Genomic DNA, 22,976 nt, shown 5'->3' with positions numbered 1-22,976 from the left:
CTGCAACAGTAAAGGGGCCAGAGGCTAACAAAAACAAACAAACAAAAAAAATCAAGTGAAGCACAGATTTTCAACATCCCTTCACCTTATCTTACCACCTCCTCCTCCCTGACCCTTTCCCCCTTAGGAAGAGACAAATCAGTCTTGACATAACATTTATTATTTCCACTCTAGTGGATGAAACGTCTGTACAAAACCAAACATTTCCTTTACTTACTCAAACCAATCTAGAAACAGTCAACTCAATTAAAACCCACTACAAACACAATAGCTTCTTTGAAGCCATGGTAACACTTAAATACAGTTAAGACTTCAATGCAGAAATTTGGTTTGTTAGAAAGCTCAAGGGAGCTTTAGCTTTTTAAAGTTAAAAAAAGGCAAAATTGTGTTTCACAGATACAGTCCACTGGAATCACCAACACTGGACAAGTTAAGTACTTCGAGTCCTGAGAAAACAAGGAATCCTGGTATCCTTTAGACAGTCTTCTGTTGTCCTTTCTTGCCAATGAGAGACTTGTGGATATGTGGTATTACACCTAAGAAAGAGCAACAATTAAGACCACATGATTTCTCAACAGTGTTCCTAAACTTTGTACTTCAAATGAAAGTACAGCACTAAGCAACCTGTAGTCTGAGACAGTTCCTCCACCCAACCAACAACAAAACAGCAAGCAACTGACATACCACCACCAGCAATTGTTGCCTTGATCAGAGAATCCAACTCTTCATCTCCTCTAATGGCAAGCTGCAAGTGACGGGGAGTGATACGTTTCACCTTCAAGTCTTTGGATGCATTTCCCGCCAGCTCAAGGACCTGGGACAAGACCATTTTTGAACAGTTAAACAATCAAGTGAGACCAAGACCACAGTCCTCTGGAGCTCTGCATTTAGTTTTCCCAAGAAGAAGAGTGTTTACAGGAGATATGACATGCTGTAATGGCCCATTTTATAAGTTACTTCACACTTGCATTTTTCCTGCAAGTCACAGCACCAAATTTGTGTGAAATGCAGAGCACGCATATTTCATGGTCTTCTGATAATGTACACACTTGAGACTGGCTCAAAGCAAGTGAAGAGCTCATAACCCAGTCCAAACTGGCAAAATACAGCAGGCTCTCGTCATTATGGCATTTGGGAGCTGACCAACTTGCTTGCACCCCCTGCAGGTTTTACCTCAGCTGTCAAGTACTCCAGGATTGCAGCACTATACACAGCAGCTGTGGCTCCCACACGTCCGTGGCTGGTCGTCCTAGACTTCAGGTGCCTGTGGATGCGGCCAACAGGGAACTGGAAAAAAACCAGAAGCACGAACAGGCTGTGACAGCAGAAAGCCACTGCACAAAACCACATCCTGGGCTGCAAAGTCGCAGTGGCAGATGCACAGGCTGTGTTTAACTTGAGAATCCAGTTAAGGACACCGCATTTCACACTCACATCAGCAACTTCACAATTTGCAGCACAAGCAGCAGCAACAGCCACATGGTTATTATTTCGCCTCCTGAATGGATATGCGAAAAGGTCTAAAGCCATGTCTGGCTTAAGATCCTTACACCACTTGGGACAACTGGCAGACACAGAGTGCAAAGGTTCCAAGAAGTACAACCAAGCAACAGATGGAAGACCTGCCTGACTTCACCTCACCCACGCCCGAGCCCCTGCTCACCTGCAATCCAGCCCGCTGGGAACGGGACACTGCTTTGGTCTTGGTCTTCCCGGAGTCCTTCCCAGCTTTCCCGCCAGCCTGGCAATGCCAAGAGAAGATCAGGAGTTGATGTCCCCCCCAACACCGCCCTCCGCGCATGCGCCCCGCTTCCTCCCCCCCTCACGCGCAGAGGGCCACGCGCGGCGCAGGGGCGCGTGCGCGTCGGCCACTGCACAGGCCGCTCCCCGCGCGCATGCGCGGCAGCTGCTCCCCGTCCTGTCCCCTTCGGCGCCAGTGCGCGTGCGACCGCCCCCCCCCCAACCCCCTGCTCCCGCCGCGCGCCGCCCGCGCCCTCACCCGCCGCTCCGGCCCGCGCGCGCTCCCCCGCCACCCGCACCGGCGGCAGCGCCTCAGCCCCGACAACCCCCGGCGGCAGCGCCACCGCCACCCACCCGAGCGGCCCCCGCGGCTCCTCACCATAGCGAACCGGAGCGCAGCGCCGCGAAGGTGGGTGGCAGACTGAGGCAGAGAGCGTCCCGCACGCACTGAGCTCGGGCAACAGCACCAACCTACCCCGACCCGCCGCGATTCAAACTGCGGCCGCTCCCGCCTTCCCCCGGCCCTTTATAACCGCCGAGCGCGCCCGCATCCGGGAACCCCGGCCCAGCCGCCAGCCAATGGTCGCGCGCGGGACGGCCGCTCTGCCCCAGCGACAACCAATGGCGGGGTGGGGCGGGGCCGGCCCGCGGCGCGGGGCAAGGCAGAGGCCCCGCCCCCGTTTAAAGAGACAGGCGCGGGTCGGAGGAGGGGTGGAGGGGGGTGTCTGATCCCGCCGGCCCCCGTCTGTGCTGGGGATGGGGCTCGGGGAGATCCCCGGCAGGAGAGGCGTTGCCCAGGCTCATCCCGCTCCATTACCGGGGTTCTTTATCATCAGGTCCCGCGCCTGCACCGAGTCGCGCACCGGAGCCGCCGCAGTGCCGTCGAAGCCTCCCTCCCACAGGGGGAGTTAATTGGTTTAGTGTGCAAAGCGCCTCAGGAGCAGCCTGAGGGAGATTAGGTCCCGGGCTTGGGATGAGGGGCTGTTAGCGGGGAACACGAGGCTGCCCAGTGGCGTCGAATACAGATGAAGTCACATCAGCTCCTCACGATCCCAGGGGTGGGGGAATGCCGGCAAGGCTGACAGCTCTGCACACCCACCTTACGAGGGGCATGCATCATCACAAAAGGCCACCCTGCCTCAGACCCATTTGTCTCACTGGGTATTTCACAAACTATGGCTGAAATTCATCATGAGTTCTGTTCCAAGTGTAACGTTTAATTAATGCAGTGTTTCCTCAGCTTTGGCACTTCAAATCCCTGCCTGTATTTTCCTGAAATGAAGCTTTAACCATTTTTTTCTTTTGGTGCCATTTTCAGTAAATTATCAGTTAAACTTCAGAGCTCATCTGAGGGCATTCTCGGTTAATCCAATTCCTTCAACTTCAAAAAAGTAACAATTCCTTGTGCTCTTCCAGAACACTGTAAGTCTCTGTTATCTGAGAGAAATGCCACTCATCTGTGAGCATGCAGTGAGCTCAGGGGGAAACCCTGGCCTTTCCCCAGCCAATTAGCTCTTTAGGTGGAAGACTGGCAGGATCTGTCATACACTTTACCAATCTAATCACTAAACCACCATACATTAACACAATTATTTCCTCTGTCTTGATATCAAAGGGTCCCAAGCATGATGAATACTCTATAATGGGAGGTAGAGCTGAGGGCATAACGTTCTCATGAGGATGCTCTGCTTGCCATAACTTTTCCACTTTCTTCAGGTCTTCAACAGTTGAAATACTCAGAACACTAAGACAGGAGGATATGTGCTGATCTGTAGAGCTTCACTTCAAGATCTTTCGAGCTGTTCACTGGAATAGTAAAGATATAAAACTTTGTACCTCTTCTGCTCGAGCGTCTGACCCCAAATACTTGGTCCCCTGGTTACAAAGGACCCTTTAGTTGAACTTTCAGACAGCCTGAGGCCACATCATCAGTGCCTTCAACACCTGAGTTTCAGTTTGGGCATCTAGTCCTAGCTGCTACCACCTCAAGATGGGGAGACCTACTTCCAAGCACATGCACAGAGAGGCAGGACTGAATTGAGAGCAGATACGCCTACATGCAGGGATCTGGCAGTTTGTTTTTATGTAACTGTCTGGTGCTTCTGTCTATTTGAAGCTTCATTTGTTTATATTCTCCTTCAGCAAGAAAGAAGATAAGAGGGTTTGAAGGGGTTTGGAATTTTTTTTTTTTTAAGTTTAAAAACAAGCCTCAAGATTTTACAAAAGCCTGCAGAAGTTTTCACTCAACAAGCACAATCTGAACTCCCCCCTCTGCTATTTAAAGACATAAATGGAAACTAGTTTAGGTACACTAGGAACAGTGGGAACAATTCCAAAGCAACTTCAGACCTGGTTGTGAGCACAAATAACCTCAATCCCACATGAACAAAGGGAGCACTTACCACCTCCATCTTCCTGATGATATTTGTACCCCAAGCCTAACCCCAGGTGTCTTATCCAGTGGGAAGAAGGAAGATATGCTTCAAGGGGGACAAAGCAGAATAATAGGCTTTTATTGGCCTAATTAACATTAAGAAAGTGGAAAATCTCTCTAAAAGGATATATTATGGGGAACCTGGTGAGAAAAGATGCAGTCAGCCTGGCGTGTACCTTGTATAATGGTGTTCAATATGCCTTAGGAGAACTGGGGTGTAATGCTGCTTTATTTTCTACTCTGTCTACTACTTAGTATGATTTCCTTGGAGAAAAACAATTATTTTTACTTGCCTCCAAAATATGAACACACTCTACAAAGCAGGTACCAATTCTCACCCCTCACTAAGTACTAGACTATGATCATGGTATTATTTGGACTATCTTGAATTAATTTCTTTGAGGATTTTAGTTTCTGCAGAAGTGGTGGAGATCATCTTCATTAGCAGACTGATGAAGCATTCCCAGAAAGCTCACATCCCTCAGAACTTTACAGTTACTGAATCCTGAACAAGTTTAAGTAGGAGATACATGCCTAGGTGCTCAGCTTTGCCAAGGCATTCCTGGGATACAATATCTGTGGAACTTCAAAAGTCAGAAAGCATTTGAGAAATTATTTTTTTAGGTGACAGCTAAGCTGAGTCTGCTCATTTTTTAGTGTACAGGTTTTAGTCAGAGGTTTTAGTATGATGAACTTTGACCTAACTCCCCTTAAGTGAGTAATATAGTTTGTCAGGGTTTTTTTCAGTCTGTAGCCACTGTTTACATTCATTTAGGCTCTAGTTTTTTGTGGTGAGATCAATTACAGTATGACTTGTATTTGCCCCTGGAACCATTCCCCCTTGCAGAGGGCTTCCCTGCTGCCCTTTTGCAGGATCTCTAGCAAATGAAAGGGTTCTGCTGAGCTGGGTCTCTCTGTTGGCTGCTGTATTTGGGTTCAGGAAATTCACATCCTCTCCTGTTGCACGGTTGTGTTGTGCATAGTGATGAATGGATTCAACTGTTCGGTTTAACAGATACATTTATTAATCTGGTATCTCTAAACAGCTCCACACACTGAAAGAATGAGATACGGTGTGAGATATGTGGTGAAGGGATTACTGTGGGGTGGTGGCCTGCTGGTGGGGTGATAAGCTAGCTATCTATAGGTTGTAGATGATCCTGATCACTGCAATTCAGATGAGAGAGGGAGTGATCTAGGGTGTCACAGTTCTATTCTACCCTTGGCCATTACACACAGCCTTTATAATCACTGTATTTGTAATTTTTTATATTCCTCATTTACATATAAAGTGACTCCCCCCCCATTAATGGCGGCTGCTAGCAGAATATTTGACTACATTCTCACCTCCACTTCTCCAGAGGAGTATAATTTGGCATTTGAAATCCTCCATGACAGAAGATGAGAATACAACCACCTTGCAGACAAGTCAAAGGGCTTGCTCTCCTTCCCCAAAGTAGCCTCTTTGGTAAGATCTGTGCCTCTGGAGCATACTTGGAAACCCTTGTACATGGTGGTATACATTTATATTTTGCAGGTCTAGTGAATCACCACCAGTCTAGAAGAATCTACAATCTGTTGCTGCACTGCACTGTTTGTGAGTCTGTGTTCATGCAAGTTCTTTTGAACTTGACCAGACTGATGCATTGATAAACAACACTCTTTGTGAATATCTAATCATGAATGAGACCAGACTTACAGTGTAACACACTGTATTGGTCCATCTGGGATCTTACTGAATGCAACCAAACTTACAGTGCTGAATTGCTTATAATAAAAAATTAAGCCTAGTTGCACCCAGCCTCCCTGAGGGCTAGCTGGAAAGCAGGAGGGTTTATTTTCTGCCAAATTTCTATTCTCTTAACTCAATACAGGTCTCTGTAATAGCTCTGCAGATAACACTTGCATACTGATTTCAGAGAGACTTGAACTACCCTTATATCTACACTGTTCATTATACTCCTTTGTATCAGCTATTAATAGTCATAATGACTAGCCTGAATAGATTTTTATTTTGTTCTCGTTTAGCCAGCTCTGAAAGGAAGCTACAGCTAGTTAGGCAAAGTGAAATGAGAGTCTGTCAGAGACAGTGGCAGCCAGAACTCCTTACCCTCATCCTTCCATTGTCTTACACAGAAACTTATCCCTCAAAATTCTCTTGTTGCTACGTGCCTTGGTCCTCACCCTTACCCATATTTGAGCTCCATTCAAAATAATTATCTTTACATGGTCTTTTGTGCTGGCTACAAAGCCATATGCAAGGACCTACTCCAACGGTGTTCAAGCTGGGCAACTCTGAAGTGGCTCTAATTTGCCACGTGATACCTATGCCCGGAGGACATTGTAATTAAATAGGCTTTTGCCAGACATAGCAATTTGGTTATACCAATTTCTTTTCCTAAGAAAGCAACCTGGAAAAATGTGAAAAAGAATGTGTTTTCCTGAAGGTGCCTTGTTCCAGAATTTCAATCAAAATGTTTCTTTGCGGAGCTGGAAACGGTTCTTCAAAACTTGTTCTGTGAAAATGAAAGGGAAAAAGAAGAAATGCCACCTGCCCTTTGGAAGAGCAGAGAGAAAATTCATGGCAGACTTGCCCTTTCCTTGCCAAAGTCATTTCAAGTAGAGGAGATCCAGTTCTTCTTTATTGGTAGGAGACAGCTAGTACAGCCATCTTTTGTTTCTAGTGTGACAACCTGGTTTATTTCTTCCTCATGGTGTAGATTGGATTTTGTAGAGAAGTAACTGAAGCTCACAACTGGAATGAGATCCAGTACTGCACCTGGCTTGTGACACAGACAGCATGGCTCTCACTGAACAATGCATAATTAATAATATGTTCTCATTTTTAGTCATCCACAACAAAGAACTGCAAGCCCCAGGGTCTGTTTTGTACTGAGAAAAGTACTGATTTCCCAGAGCTAGCTGAGGTGTCAGTACAAATATAACTGTTACCAATACACCTTTACAAATAGTAATAAGATTAACTCTGGAGTTCACTTCTGCCAAAGTTGGAAATTGTAGCTAAGGGTGTATCATTCCTAGGAAGGATAACTCCCAGAGGGGTGTTGTGTTTTTGGTTGGTTTTTTTTGTTTTTTTTTTTTTTTTCCATCTTTAAATTCTAGTAATTGGAACTGAGAAAAGAAAAAAAGGTTAAGTGGGTATTACCTTCTTTCATCTCTTCATTGCTGCAGTGAAGTGCCTTCTGCTCTGGACTTGTTTTGGAAATTTCTGAGTTTCCTTAATGCAGAGGTTTGCACTTGGAAACAATTGATCTTGCACTATGACTATTACTGTCCAGTTAAATTTGATATACTGTGAAAATGGTTCACACTTTGATCAGGGACATAAAGATGAATCTCTTCAACTGTAGTGGGGCTGTGACTGACCAAATGAAATTGTCCCAATGGTGGCAGCATAACACAAGAAATAAAATATGAAACTATGAAGGGTTTCCTCTTCAGTAAGGTTTTTAGGCTGAGTCATCACAACCAAAGAGATATCCTTGTTCTTTGGGGGTGGGGTTTTCTTTAAAACCAAAGCACAGCACTTATCTTAACTGTAAAACTGGAAAGGAAAATATTTTATTTTTTATGGTCAGACAACCAGACAAGGTCAGCATTTCACATGAGATGGACCTTGTCTGCCAGGCATCTGGTTAAAATCCTCTGCTAGGACTTCAGAGTAGGAAGGTAACACTCATTAGGGATCTTGCATTAAAAAGAGGTGTTTTTTAGATGTGAAAGCAAAACGAAATTTAGCATCTGAAATTTACTAGGTGCAGTTACTGCAAATGAATAGAGGCATAATTATGCAGCTATAAAATATCTGACTTTAACAAGTAAGCTCTTTTCTAGCTTAAAGAAATAAAAATCCCATCCTGTCAAATTTTGTGGGGGCATTTGTACGTTCTGATAATTTCCTAATTGTATATCATTGCACATTTTCTAATTTTCTCACCTGGGGCTAGGCCTGCATGGTCTTGCATTTGTCCAAAATCCATACATGTAAAAAGCAGAAAAAAAAAATGTAATCGAATTTGTCAAATATAACAATTTACTGGTGAGGGCTCCCAACACCTGGGACCAGTCTGAAGAAAAAGAAATATTCAGCACAGGGAGAGTTAAACATTGGTGATTTGCAAGGTTTTCGTCAGAAGCATCTTCTTTTTCTATGACTCTTCGAGGAGATGTGTACCCATCCCTCTTATCTTAGTGAAGCAGCTGGGCTACTGCTGCCATAAATCAGGAGCAAAACCGAGGGATGGTGATGGGTAAGACTTATGGCAGGGCGGTGGTGGTGCCTGGTGAGAGGGAGCAGACCAGGTTAAAATGAAGCGCTTGGACTCCCTGCGGGAAGGAGACATGGGGGACACGAAGCCTGCAGTGCGGCTGCGACGGAAGGGATGGGGCAGCGCTGATCCCTGTGGGGCAAATCCTTGTCCTGGGGGTGGGAACCCTCACCCCAACAGCTCAACATGGAGCAGCTGGGAGGTAAGTGTGGGGATGGGTTCAGGGTTGGAATGCTGGCACTGAGTGTTATATCACACCCTGCCCGTGAAAGCCACTGGTGCTAGAGTGGGTCAAAGCCACAGGAGCTGCTTGCACACAACAGCCTCTCAAATGCAAGTCTTGGGATGCCTTTCTCTGCCTGGGGAGCGGAGGCTTTTGCTAGCAAACAGTAATGTGGCATCTTCAAGTGCAGTCCTTATAAGGCGGAGTTTTTAGGCATTCCTCTTGATCATATTTTCGATCCTGTACAGTGGGCTTGGGCACATGGGTGATGGCACAGGCAAGATGCTGAAGCTGCTGTGTAGGAACCGGGTTGCATAAATACATGTGCACAGCCTGATTTGTGTCCCTCACTGCCTGTTTCCCTGGCATAGCCCCACCAACACTACTGGGCTTCCCCCATGCTTTAGAGCAGCCCCAACTATGCAAGGTTTGAAAAATGCAAAGTAGTTTCTAATGAGTCACCACAGAAGAAAAGGGTGGGACGAGCAACTGAGAGCTCCCCCCAAGACTACAAAGGTGGTTTCAGGCCAGCGATCTGCTTCACACCCCTGCATGGGGCAATGCAACAAGCTCCCCATGTTCCTTCCTGCATTTGAGGTAGACTAGCATTTGTTGCTTGGCTGAGATCCCTGAGGAGCTCTCTCATTTCAGGGACTGTTGGTACACTGTGCCTTTAGTCGCCCATGCTGGCTGTGAGGGTGAGGGCTGCAGATAACCAACGTGGAAGAAGCCCATGGGACTTGCACCTCACTGATTCATCCCTTCTGTAAGGAGATCTCACTTCAGGTGCCCCCCTCCATCAGCAGCTGCTTTTTGAGAAAGGTCACTCAGTTTCCCTTTCTTTTGGTCTTGGAGACACTTAAAATAGCAGATGTAGCCACAGCCACAGCAGAGGGCAAAGGATTATTTTTGCTCATGTCTCTGCTTGTGTGGGACTAGCTGTGTGCTTGTAGGTGCATTTTCAAGTTGGTGGGCAGCCAAGGAACCAGTGTTGGTGGTGCCATCTTCCAGAGCTGGGATCAGTGTGCTTCAGCACCTTGTGCACCTGCCTTTTGTCATGCATAGGTCTTGGTTTTTCTCACCCTTTAGGAAGGTTTAGGAAAAGAAAATAGAAAAAAACCCCAAGCCACCACCAAAACATGGCGTGGTGACAAACCCACATGCTGTAGCCATTAGTCACAAGTACTTGTAGCAAGAAATTATGCCCAGATGAAGAAGTGAGCTTGTTCTGCAACAGCCGTGGTCACCTGGACAGGCCCTCGTACTTGTTTCTGACTTGGCTGTTAAAATAGGCTTCTCATGTCTGCTCTGCTTCTGCATCCACAGGATAAGAACAGTGGTATGCAGAGAGTCTGCAGGTGCTTTGGCATGTGCCCATGAACATCAGGTCCAAGAATCCATCATTGCTTTCACAAAAGCTACAGGGCTGAAGGCCGAGGTATTAGTGGTCTCCTCTGGATCCCATACCATCAGTGTTGCATCTCAGCACAGGGTTGTACTGAGGGACCTGATCAGCACTTGCCTCCTTGTTGTTCTCAGACATGTCTTCCACTCAGGACTCTACCTGGTCTCCATCTTCCCATGTAGTAGGAAAGGGTTTTACCTTCTGCAGGGCTGGCACCATTGGCGAGACATCCTGCATTCCCCTGCAGGGAGGCAATGGGCTCCTGGTAACCTGTGCAGGCAGGAGGCTCCACATGGGCCTCCTATAGCGTTTTCCTAAGCCTGCTTTTCTATTCCTAGCCAGGCATCCCTGACTCTTCCAAGATGTGGATGCTTAAGTTGCCAGCTCCTCTCGCTGGAAGCTAATAGCTAGCTCCCTGAACAAAGAAAATCCAATTTGGCATCAAAAAGCAAACAGCCTAATTCTAGTCTCTCATCTTTTTCCCTGCTGGTGCAGTTCATCAGACTTTTTGCTGATTTATACCTTGGATGAAAGAAGAGTTTCAGACCAAAGGTCATTCTCCTGTCAGGTGTGGATGTAGGCATGTCCTTACTGTAACACAGAATGAAAGGCTTTATGAGCCAAGGATGTTCACAAAGGGAGGGAGACGTGGAACTCCTGGAGCAGGTCCAGCAAAGGGTAACAAGGATGATTAAGGGATAAGGATAGGCTGAAAGAGCCAGGCCTGTTCAGCCTTGAGAGGAGGCCACTGATAGGGGACTTCATCAGTGTCTATCAGTATCTAAAGGGAGGGTGTCAAGTGGAAGGATCCAGGCTCTTCTCAGTGGTGCCAAGCAACAGGACAAGAGGCAACGGACAGAAAGTGATGCACAGGCAGTTTCATCTGAATGTGAGAAAGAACTTTACTGTGCGTGTGACTGAGCACTGGAACAGATTACCCAGGGAGGTTGTGGAGTCTCCCTCACTGGAGATATTCAAGATCTGTCTGGACACAGTCCTGTTTGATGTGCTCTAGGATGACCCCACTTGAGCAGGGAGGTTAGACCAGATGACCCACTGTGGTACCTTCCAACCTGATCCATTCTGTGATTTTGTGAGTGCTCACAAAATCTATGGGCAGTGGTGGGCCAAGGACCTAGCTGACTGGGGAATGGGACTCCTTCTGGCAAGCCTCTTTGATAGAATGTTTGTAAAAGCCTGATGGCACCTTATGAATTTTTTCCCCTTTTTCTTCAATAGGACCACTAGAAAATAAAATTATTGTAGTTTCCTTTGCTGTAGGAGACCTTAAAGGGGAAATTAACTCAGGAGCTGATGCACTGCTCACTGAATTCAGTGGGGCATTTTCTGCCAGCTTCAGTGGAAACTCTGGAACTGGCTCTCTATCAAAGGTGACTTTGGTTTTCTGTGGTTGTGTGAGGCTTTCCTCCCATTTATCTGTGGGGAAAACTTTGGGAGGCTTCAGAGCTCAGATGAGATATTTGCTGTAGCTGGTCCTCAGTTTATTTTCTTCCTTGCATCATGGCTGTTCCTCTTTTACAGTTGGCAGCTGTAATCATTGCTGGCCTCCTCCTGCTCTACATCCCACTGTGCTATGAGAATTTCCATTTCCACGTGGCTCATTTGTATGCTCGCCTGGGGTACCCCAATGCCCAGCACATCCTGGGACAGAGGTATTTGCAAGGTAATGTTTCTGCAAACCATGGCTAACTTGCTGCCAGAGTAGGTATGCTTATAAGCCAGAACTACAAACATGGCTCTGTGGTATGTGGTACCACCACACTGCTGGATTTTGGACGCTGTATTCTATAACGTATCTGTGACTTTGATACCTTGTCTCACACCCAGGAACCGGAGTGGAAAAAAATGAGGACATGGCTATGCACTGGTTCAGGTGAGGCACAATTCTTGCTGTTGGAAATTGGCTTCTTCTGGCAAAAGGCTACTGTGGCATGGGAGAAGGAAGAAGAGCTGGCAGTGCTTTGGGGGACAGCTGCACTGAGCTGTCCTGTGGCAGTGGGAGGGAGGTTCACAGGTGGCAGCAGGGAGATCTGGAGCTCCCATCTTCTCACCGTGGGTCATATGCTTTGCTCCACTTTCCCCACCTACTATTGCTATTTTTTTTTAAATCAGTGAAAGAAAGGAAGTGTCTCGGAGCAAGAGTGCAGAGAATGCTGGTTTTGCTGAATAGCCTTTTGGGGAGGTTTGAGCTGCAGGTGGGCAGCAGGGAAAATGCACAGGCGCAGGAGGGGAGTGAGCCAGGAACTGCTGAGGCAATGGAAAATCAAGGTACAGCAATGTATTAATTTCCTGCTCTCAGCACACCCTCCCAAGAGTTTCTGCCACATAAGCGAGGCAGCCATGCCTGTGTGTGCATTTGCTGTGGTACCCACAGTGGTCACACCTGTGGTAGGAGCCTGAGCTGCATCCCCTGAAATCCTAACACTCTTGGTGAAAAATGGGAAGAATGAGAGATGGGGGAAGTTACTGTGCTACCCAAAAAGTGAGGGGAGAGGAGGGGGGCACGTTAGATGTTTCCTCTGTGTCTGCTCAGGGCATACAACAGCATCAAGCTACAGGAAGGGCTGAAATAACTATGCCTGTAACAGCAGGAGTTGTAATCAAAGAAGGCATCATTAAGGACATCCCTACCTAGAGAAATGCTGAAGCCCTCGTGCCTTTCTGAATAAAGATGTTTTCCAAATCAGGGCCTGAACATTTCGAAGGAGTCACATTTCAGAACAGTGAATTATACATACCTTCTTCCTTATTTGCTCTGTCGTGGTTTAACCTCATCTAAGCAACTAAGTACCACACCACCGCTCACTTATTTCCCCACTCCCCTCCCAGCCCTGTGGGATGGAGAGGAGAACTAGAGAAAGGTAGAAGTTGTGGGTTGAGAAGAGAGCAGTTTAATAAATGAAATAAATTATAACAATAATAATAATAATAAAAAAAGAGATACCCAATACAGTTGCTTACCACTCACTGACCAATGCCTAGCCTGTCCCCAACAAGTGATGGGCAGCTCCTGGGCAACTCCCCCCCAGTTTATATATTGAGCATGACACTGTGGTGTGGAATATCCCTTTGGCCTGTTCGAGTCAGCTGTCCTGGCCATGCTACCTCCCAGCTTCTTGTACACCTCCCCGCTGCCAGAACATGGAAAACTGAAAAATCATGGATTTAGGGTAAGCTCTGCTCAGCAACAATCAAAACATCAATGTGTTATCTACATTATTCTCATACTGAATCCAAAGCACAGCACTGTACCAGCTACTAGGAAGAAAAGTAACTCTACCTCGGCCAAAATCAGGACAGCTCTTACCTCATTTTGAAACATCCAAACTCAGGTTTTCTTCTTCTGTATGTCTCTTACCATTGACTTTGCTTGTCTCTTCCCCCTTGTAGGCAGGCTGCGGGGCAGGGCCATCCCCACTCCTCCTTCAACCTGGCGGTGGGGGCACTCAGAAACATGACCATGGCACTTGAAGAAGGGTAACCTGAGTTAATCCTCTTCCTTCTCATTACAGCTGCATTCCCAGCTCCTCCTGGGGAGGTGTGTGTGGGGGAAACTGGTGCTGTAAGTACTCCACGCATGAAGCTACTCCGGCGTTTCTAATGCCCTCTCCTTGTAATGTCAGTAATGCAGCCCTACCTGCAGAGGAAAACCAAAAACTCCAGTTAGTCCAATGAGATTTTAAAAATTAAGTGCCACAGTACACAAAATTCCTGTGATCTGAGCGCATATGTATTTCCATCGTGATTTCCCAATCAAGGCAAGGGACAAGACCCATACTGGTATAGAAAGAGCTATTGAAGTGACATGTGAATTTTCTGCTATAAAGACCTGTCTTTCTTTTTGGGGGGAACTCCCTTTTCAATCTTCTTCCCATCCAGTGAAGTCAATGAGAAGTTTCCTGTTGCCTGCCTGGGGGTTGGGTTGAAACCACTCAGGATGCACTTCCCTCCCTAATGTGCCTGTGCACACTTCACACCAGTGTTCCCAGCAAGGCCCACAGCCAAAGAAAACTTGCCTTGTGCTTTGTACATTTGTTGTGGTGGCTGGTCCTGGGGCTAAGTGAAGCTAAAACAACTGATGAGTTCCCAATACAGTGATTGATTTTGTGTATTGTTTAGTTTTGATTTTTTTGTATTTACTCCAAGTCTGAAAATTGAGATTGAGTTCGGAGAGAGCAGTTTTAAACTAAATGAAGCTAAAATAGCATTGTTTGGGCAAACCTTGTGGCCAGCATGTTTTGTTTCAATTTCCACTGCATGTCGCATGATGAGGCAGACTCATGTTTTGAATGGAATTTCAAGAGCTCCAAACCCATCTCTACTTCAACTAAGATGAGAAAATCACCAAACCCAAAACACATGTGCTCAGACCACAGGGAAAAGCAGAAGGAAAATCAGATCATTTTCTGAATAGTGGAGAGTAAACTTTACAGACATTTTCAGTAACTGTGTTCCACTTATAAAAGCCTGGGTAATTGAAATTTAGCTACGAATGAATCAAATATCCTCCTAATATTTCTTGATGAAAGTTTCATGTCCTTCAGGGAAGTGGAGAAACTTCTCAGTGTGGCAGCAGCCCATGGGCTCCAGGAAGCTCAGCAACTTTTGGAAAACATCCTCAAGAGCAGAAACCTTCCCTGATTTACTGCTGCAACACCAGTGCTCGTCCAACCTTGCCAACTTAGCAACCCCACTTTCTCCTTGCTGAGTGTCTTTAGGCATTCAAGTCATTCATTGAATACTGCACTTGCTTTGTACTGGATCTCCATGGTCAGATCTATGGCAGTCGTGTTGCTGCACCTTCTCTTTTTGCTTCCTGGCTCGCCACTTCTGAAGAGCACAGAAAAGGTGGAGGAGACAAATAGCCTTCAGGATTACATGGGTGATGGGCATATGAATGTTTTTGAAAAAACACCACTACTTTTGTACCAATTTATCTGCTAATACTAAGTTCAGTTTAGATCCCAGTGTTGACCTGGGCCTGGTGTGGGGTTGCTGCACATTTGTGCTACCTGTATTTCATGCTCTGCTTAGGCATTGTGATAACTAATCACGACTAAGCCTTTATCACTTTAAATCAGCATGGCATGCATGCACGATGCCATCTGTAATAGAAATGACAGTGATTTAATAGAAAATATAAATGATGCTCTCACTTAATGCTATCATTCCTTATCAGCATTACCATTGTCATGCCAGTTTTGGGGAAAAGTAATTCAGTTTAATGGAAACTGCCTTCATTTTTGGGGTGGTCTCAGTTTAAAACAACAGTGAGCAATTGCATTTCATGGGAAGTGCACTCACTAACAAAGACCCGCAGCATTTTGCTGGCAATAAAATTGTTTCCCAGGGCTGCCTTTGTTGGTGTGCAATCTTTCCCTTCTTGCTACCATGATTATCCAGCTCACTTGTTGCACACATGAGGTCCTGCGCTCCCCCTGGGTGCCTTGCTGGTGGGCCTGAGACCCAGGGGTTGCCACTGAGGGAGCAAATGGGACAGCAAGCCCATGGTGGGGGGCCAGGCTTTGGTTTCTGAGAACTGCGTTTGTGCTGTGACTTGTAGGCAAAGATGTGAAGTACTTTGGGCAGGCTCCTATTTTCCTGTCTCGTCTTGGGTGTCAGCCTCAACATCTTTCTAGAGTGATGCTGGCAACAACTGGAGTGCGTCCCACAGGCACAACGTGCCAGCACCCAGTGCAGTGGAGGGTGGCAGGGGCTGATGGCCACACATTAAGCAAGGAATAGCCAGACTTTGCCTCTTATGGGGACCTGGCTGTCCCCAGTCTGGGCTCCTCAGGGCCAGTTCTGCATCTTACTCCCAAGAGGAGAGCACAGAGGGGAGGAGACCTGGGGCCTGGCTATCCTTCTGCCTCCCTCAGCCCTGGCACCATGTGCTGCAGACCAATGCTCTCTGATGCAGCACAGCTGCCTGCTCCCCCTGCTTGTCTCCTTTCTCTTTCTCTTCTGTGCTCCCTCCCACGCATCCCTTTATTAAATCTGGTACCACAAACTCTACAGCAGAGCAGAGCACCAGGAGAGTTTCTCTCTTCCTCAAGCAGAAAAGCAAGACACCATTTTCCAAATAATAAAGGAGCTCATATTGATGGCCTCTGTATTGGCTGTGGACTGGTGCCCCGAGCCAGGACCCTTTATAGACAGGGGAATATTTCCCTTGGCATGACACTTGTGCTGCATCATGTCTCAGACCTGCTTTTTTTTTTTTTTTCTCATGAACACGCATGAGCTGTAGCTCCTGATTTGGAAACTAGACCTATGCTATACATCTCATAGAGAGAGAGAGGCACACCAGTTAAGTGCACTAGGCATCCTTTCCAGGCCTGTGCTACCCTCCTTTCTGTGCCTGTGAACAGGAAAATGCACTTTTTGTCCCCATAATGCAGCATTCACTGAGAAAATAATGTGAAGAGCTGTCTCAAAATCCCCACTGAAACCCAGAACCATAGTGTCTTCTGCCACTCCTCTACCCCCAAAATCATCCTCGTTTTCTTCATCCTCCCTAACCACAGCAGCCAATATCAGAGGGACATTCAAGCATGGCTGGGGAGAGCCATATCCCGTTGTACACCTCCACCAACCGGTGATGCCCAAATTCACACCCCTTTCTTATTGCCACTGGGTTCAGGATGATGCTGTAAGCGGCCCAGATATAATATAAGGCACTGCCTCGGTGAGCTAAGGTGTACTGACCTGGGTATTTGAGGAGCAAATATGTTGAGAGCCTGGTGGGCAGGGTCATTGTATTTCGCAGTGTGGGTTGACCCTGGCTGGGTGCCAGGTACCTACCAAAGCTGCTCTCTTACTCCCCTCTGCAACTGGACTGGGGAGAGAAAATAGGACAAAAGCCTCATGAGTTGAGATAAGGAGTGGGAGAGATCACTCACTGATTACAGGCAAAACAGACTGAACTTGGGGATATTAACTGAATTTATTACTAACAAAATCAGAGCAGGAAAATGAGAAATAAAATAAATCTTAAAAACACCTACCCCCCAGCAGCGCAGGTAGACAGGGATGGGTGTTAAGGTCAGTTCATCACAGGTTGTTTCTGATGCTGCTTCCACCTCAGGGAAAGGAGTCCTTCTCCTGCTCCAGTGTGAGGTCCATCCCATGGAACACAGTTCTCCACAAACTTCTCCAATGTGAGTCCTTCCCACAGGCTGCAGTTCTTCACAAACTGCTCCAACATGAGTCACTTTTTGCAGGGTGCAGTCCTTCAGGCACAGGTTGCTCCAGTGCAAGTCTCCCATGAGGACAGATCCTACCAGGAAACCTACTCTAGTGTGGGCTCCTCTCTCCATGGGCCTGCAGGTGCCTGCCAGGACCCTACTCCAGCATGGATTTCCCATGAGTTCACTGTCTCTTTTGGGCATCCACCTGCTCTAGCATGGGGCTCCTCCACAGGCTGCAGGTGTATCTCTGCATCCCTGTTGGCCTCCATGAGCTGCAGAGGCACAGCTGCTTCACCACAGTCTGCACCAGAGGCTGCAGGGGAATCTCCACTCCAGTGTCTGGAGCACTTCCTCCCCCTCCTTCTCCACTGACCTTGCTTCTGTGTAGTTTTTCCTATCACAATTTCTCACTCCTTTCTTCTCTAGCTGCAATTAGATCTGCACAATAACTTTTTTTCCTTCTTAAATATGTCATCACAGAGGCATTATGACCATCTCTGTTTGGCTCAGCCTTGACCAGCAGAAGGTCTGTCCTGGAGCCAGCTGGAACTGGCTTCTTGAGGAAGCTTCTAGTAGTTTCTCAAGAAGCCAACCCCATAGCCCCCTTACTATCAAAACCTGACCATGCAAACCCAATACACATGGAACTTAAGAAATCACCTTTTTCTGTCCCCCAGTCAAAATGAGTGAGCTGATCAATTTGTGTGCTGATCAATTTTCCTACCTGGATAGTGTCACTGCCCAGCACTAAAATGGGCATTAACACTGGCCATGAGATTCTGCAGCTACCAGGCAACAAGTCAGCCTCAAGGTTCATGCTGCCTTCACTTCAGTGACAAGCTGTAATTACTATGTTCATTATCTCAAAAAGAGCTGTTTTGGAATATAACATTTTTCCTTTATCTCAGCTGTAGCTTCCTTGCTGATATACATAGTCTTGTACAACAGGCAAGTGACCTGTCACCAAGTGCTGTCCAGGTGGCCTGTTTTTTTAATAAAGAGTAGTAAGAGCTTGACAATAAACCACGAGCAACCTTGCCATGTTCCAGCAGAAAAAAAATTACTGTTGGTTTAATAAAGCCAGTTATCAAACAGCAGGAAGAAGAGGCCATCGCAACTCAGTATAGTGCTGAGATTTCACCAGAAAAAGATGTTCACTGGTTTCCTGCAATTTGCAGGATTAACACTTGTAGTTTTACCTTCACACCATCTCCCCTGAGACATGGGTGTTTCCCACCCTAATTGCTGCCCATACAATTTCACCCTGGATTTTCTTTCAGTTCTGGATTTTGCAGTTGATGGCTAAGAGTCCACATCTTCACATTCCTCCTGCTTTTTCCTTTTTTCTCCACAGATCTGCCTCGCTCTGGCTGTGTTGGCTGCTGGTAGGTGTAGGCACCCTATCCCCCCTACAGGGAATAGTCCCTGGTTGTGGGGTGCTTGTCCCGTACAGGACCTCCCTGGCAGCTGCCAGCCCTCTTCTCCTTGGCACTGCCTGTACTCAGGCAATTAGAAGGATTTTCTTTCCCAAAACACAGCTCTAATTATAATCTAATTCAGCTTATTTGAAGTACAGTTTGGTAGTATTTCCATTATGCAAATATCAATTTATTATCCTCACATTATGTTTTGACTACAGTTGTGTTCCTAATTAGAGGCAATTTAACTGCTTTTAAAAACCCCATCCTTTCCTCTCCATGCACCCTTACTTCCTTGCAAACCACACAGTACAGACATTTAGCATGGAGTCAGTGATGAAAACCTGCAGTTATCAGCTCCGTTTGCATCACTCTAATTGACTTTCATTATGTTAGAAGCCACTTAGAAAGCATGATTTTTTCTGATTTACTTGGGATTGGAGGCGTGAAAGAGAGCAGGGAACTTACTCCAGCTGCATTTCTAACATTTTTCTGCCCAAACTTTCAGGTGGATTTGGTGTGGCTACCCACTCCCAGTAACTGACCACTCTGTTGCCTTTGGCTTGGGGGAGGGGGGAAGTTATAATGATATTAATGCTGGTCTGTGAAACACAACAGATTTCTACCATAAGAGAGAGAAAAGCTGATCCCATGAATTTGGCATAAAAAACCCTAAACCAGGCTACACTGGAGGTATTTGTCTGTCCTGCTTGGCCCCACCAGAAGAGGCACTGGGAAACCAGGACAAAAGGCTATAACAGCAATTCCCATCTGCCCTGGCTGAGGGCAATGAGAGGACTGTAGGTTTTGGTCATGAAGGCCGCCCAGCTTGGTGCAGGCCTTAGAATGTGGGCAGAGGAGATTTTCTATGGAGAGAAGTGAGGCAGCCATGGGGACATGTGTGGGTTTAGGGACTAGGCAATAGGAGTATATGGAGAGCTGAGCATCTGCCAATTTGTCACCGACATCCTTAGAAATCCCCACAGAGTTGTTCCTCCCAATGCCTTTTGCAATAACCATGATTTCTAAGCACTTTTCTGTTCAGCATGTTATATGTGCCTGCTGCCATGGCTCGGGGCAGGAAAGGGTCCTACCTGCTATGCAGGTGGCATGTAGGTTTCTGCCTCTTAAAGCATCTCCAGGGCCTACCCTGTTTAATGTGGCTGGCATGTTTTATGACAATAGAAATGTTGTTTTACCAAACATTTTGAGGAGCTCTCAGAACTTTCCAGAAAGATGACTTTTACCAGGGGGAAGGGAGCATTATTGCCTGCAATGAAAACCCACCAGAATGATCAAACCCATAGGTGGCTAAAGAAGCTGTGCAGCTCTGGCTTTGAAGTGTGTGCTTCAGCAGCAGCTGAACGTTAGGGGTCCCCAGTGGACTTTCAAAAGCTTTGTAAGGGGGGGGAAAAAAAGAAAAAAGACTGAAGTGTTCTTGAATTTGTCTACAGCATAAATCCCAATACCCCACCCACCTACCAGGCAAGCTCTGTTGATACCAGGGGCAAAACCACAGCATTAATGCTCTGACGTAAAACGAAGACAGAGGCTGCTGCACTGTGCCTACAGAAACCCGAGGCTCTCGGAGAGGGCCTTCTCTTTCTGCCCAAAGTCAAGCTTCAGAGCTTTCTGCTCCATTTTGCTCTTAATTGCAAGTGCTATTAAGTGGGAAGGGTGTTTTTGTTTTGCCAATCCCCCGACCCCCTTCCAGTTTATTTTCCTCAGGAGACATTATCTTTCATTTGTGGATTTAATTCTGTGTCTGGTAATGGAGATTTACTGTTTGTGGGCAGATGTGAGAGAAGCTCTGTCATGGCACTGCCACATTGCACCTAACCTCCTCCAGCTGGCAAGGAGCTGGGCTCTTCCCATGGGAGAGGAGCAGGGGGATTAGGCAGATCATTTGCACTTGTTGCATCCATCAGGTGTCTTAAGGGCACAGGACACCCTCGCTGACCAGCTTTCTCCCCATCACAGTCTCCCACCCTACGAAACTCTGTGGGTCCCTCACTATCATTTTGCTGAGAGCACAGCTCAGCTTCCTCATGAAGGAGGTATGGGCAGAAGGAGAGGCCAAACCTTGATGCTTGTGGCCAGATGGGAGCAGCAAGGCTCTTCCCAGCCCAGCTCAGCACTGGTGCCCCTCTTTTCTTATCGCTCCAATGAATATTCCAGGCCAGCATATTGCCAAGGTCAAGGAGATCTCACTGCTGCATGATGCTGTTCAGCTGACGGAAGTTTTCTTCTACCCCCTGTAACAGCAGGTTACCTGCTGTTCCTCAGGATGGTTGATGACTTCACATCCAGCCTCACACACAGCATAGAGTCTGCTAGCTCCAAGAGTCAAGCTGTTTTTATATTGAATTAGGCTATAGTCATGCCTCACCAGAAGAAAGATACAGATCTACACCTAAGGGAGCAGAGTTTATGACTGGACAGTAAAATATATGATGAATATTAATGCTAAATGCAATTATCCTTAGGTTATTCCCAAAGGCAGTAAAGCATCTGTGATTCTCTAGCTCAGTGAACTTTACCACTACTGGGTATGTCAATACCATACTCCTGAGCAAAAAGCTGTTTGGGAAAAGACTTAAGTTCATGCTACACATCTTAACTGTGACTTACTGACAATACAGCATCATCAAGCTGGATGTTTTGAACCACGCACCACCACCCTTTCAAACCTGTTTCTGAGTAGCTGCTTCCTTTGGTCACAAGCTGGACATAAGGGCACCCTTGCTATCTGTGAGCTTTGCCTCATCCCAGTAAACAAGGATTCACTACTTTTTTTTCACACTTGAGGCACTGAGAAGAAAAGGTACCACACTGTCTCACTCGAGCCTTCCTTAGTGCTGCAGATAATTGCCATCTGCTTTCCAGTTTGAAGCTCACTTTGGCCATGTGCCAGGGAACACCGGGGAAAATGGACAGCTGTGACTGTGAAATATTGGAGATAGCCTCAGCTTGGAAGGAATGCAGTGGTGATCAGAGCAGCAGTTTGTACAGACAGCAGCCCCTTAAAAATAGGCAATGCTTATTTTGCCATTAGCTGCCAACCAAATACCCATACATCCCTGCCCAGAAGTGGTGATCCAGCCTCAAGGCTGCCAAGAAGGTGGGATAGGCAGGAGGGAATAGGAGGAGGTGGAGGGATCCCTGGCAGGATCCATACAGTAGAGAGGCAGAACTGCAGCCCCAGCCTCTGTGTGGCACCATGGTCCTTTACCTGTCTATCTCCGTGGAAGAGCTCGGCATGACTCAGGCAGAAGAACCCAGGGGAAAGCTTTGTCAGGCCACAAAGGTGGGATGCAAGCAAGTTACCAGATGTAGGAGCAAGGCAAAAATTAGATGCTGAGAAAGGTGATGGGTTGCAGTCATAGCAGTGACTTCTTGAGAGTGTCATGCCATTGAGTTTTTCTCTAGTTTTATAAGCATAAAAGATCTGAATGTTGTAATGACATAATCAGAATAAAGCTAGAACCCTAAATTTCTGGCTGTTTTCATCAGTGTCAATTTTCCATACTTCAGTCAATTTGAACTTACTATGTAAAACAGGGTAACGTCCCTGTACTGGCTTTTAATTCTTGTGAAAATGTCCCCAATTATCCAAAACCATAATCAGAAAAATATTCCATGCACACACAGCTCATTACCCAAATGCATCTGGTCTTGGTCCTCCACTGAAATGTAGTCAAAACTCCACTGATTTCACTGATCATGGAAGAACCAAGGAGATGCAACATGCACTGTATTAAGAAGTGACCTACAACATGGGAAGTGCATCATAGATTGATCCAAACATGTCTCAAACCTGCTTTTCAGGAAACAATGTATTTCATGAAATAAAAATATAAATCCTTACAGAAAGCTACATTGCTTATAAATTTTCTTAAGCCTACCTAAGAAAAGAGGTGGGAACAGCTATGAAAATAAGAGACCCTATGAGATCCGTATAGCAGCAAGGCATGACCATAAAAGCAAGTCCATGGTGCATCCTGCAGCTGGAGCCTCTGTTCTATTGTGTGAGACTCCAGGGAGTTGGAACAGAGGTGAAACAACAAGCGTGGAAAATAAGAGTGATATAAAGCACACAACAGCCATAAGAAGTGAGCTGCTTCCTGCACCATATCAATCATTGCTTTGGCAGGATGTCTCCAAGCAAGAGCACCTGTTATTATCAGTAACAGCACAGAAGGTGAATGATATTTGCAATATCTCATTGCACCAAGGGTTAACAACACAGTGAAACA

General features: G+C 46.5%; 2 protein-coding genes across 2 annotated transcripts; one reads left to right on the top strand and one right to left on the bottom strand.

The window, feature by feature from the left end:
• Positions 1–138: 138 nt before the first annotated feature.
• Positions 139–2,306, bottom strand: LOC113943741 (histone H2A.Z). The gene is made up of 5 exons (XM_027635938.1): positions 2,120–2,306; positions 1,664–1,741; positions 1,174–1,287; positions 685–814; positions 139–536 (listed from the first exon to the last, which is right to left on the bottom strand). Exons 1-5 carry the CDS (start codon positions 2,120–2,122, stop codon positions 475–477), a joined length of 387 nt encoding a protein of 128 aa, XP_027491739.1. The 5' UTR covers positions 2,123–2,306; the 3' UTR covers positions 139–474.
• A 5,672-nt stretch (positions 2,307–7,978) lies between these two features.
• Positions 7,979–15,454, top strand: LOC113943761 (secretory immunoglobulin A-binding protein EsiB-like). Its single transcript, XM_027635975.1, has 5 exons — positions 7,979–8,665; positions 11,634–11,775; positions 11,940–11,985; positions 13,503–13,589; positions 14,657–15,454. The coding sequence occupies exons 1-5, from the start codon at positions 8,504–8,506 to the stop codon at positions 14,751–14,753; spliced, it is 534 nt and encodes a 177-aa protein (XP_027491776.1). The 5' UTR covers positions 7,979–8,503; the 3' UTR covers positions 14,754–15,454.
• The last annotated feature ends 7,522 nt before the right edge of the window (positions 15,455–22,976 follow it).

The sequence above is a fragment of the Corapipo altera genome, unplaced genomic scaffold (assembly GCF_003945725.1).
Source record: "Corapipo altera isolate COAL_440 unplaced genomic scaffold, ASM394572v1 22b, whole genome shotgun sequence".
In the NCBI taxonomy this organism is placed as follows: domain Eukaryota; kingdom Metazoa; phylum Chordata; class Aves; order Passeriformes; family Pipridae; genus Corapipo; species Corapipo altera.
The sequence above is the reverse complement of the archived record's forward strand: the minus strand, read 5'-3'. Positions and strand labels throughout refer to the sequence as shown.

Excerpts from the sequence above, each read along its gene's own strand:
- LOC113943741 (XM_027635938.1), bottom strand. Across the intron at positions 1,288-1,663 it reads CCCAGCGGGCTGGATTGCAG|TTCCCTGTTGGCCGCATCCA; the intron begins GTGAGCAGGGGC and ends GTTTTTTTCCAG. Across the intron at positions 815-1,173 it reads TGGAGTACTTGACAGCTGAG|GTCCTTGAGCTGGCGGGAAA; the intron begins GTAAAACCTGCA and ends GTCTTGTCCCAG.
- LOC113943761 (XM_027635975.1), top strand. The coding sequence starts at position 8,504 with ATGAAGCGCTTGGACTCCCTGCGGGAAGGAGACATGGGGGACACGAAG. Across the intron at positions 11,776-11,939 it reads GGGACAGAGGTATTTGCAAG|GAACCGGAGTGGAAAAAAAT; the intron begins GTAATGTTTCTG and ends TCTCACACCCAG. Across the intron at positions 11,986-13,502 it reads ATGGCTATGCACTGGTTCAG|GCAGGCTGCGGGGCAGGGCC; the intron begins GTGAGGCACAAT and ends TCCCCCTTGTAG.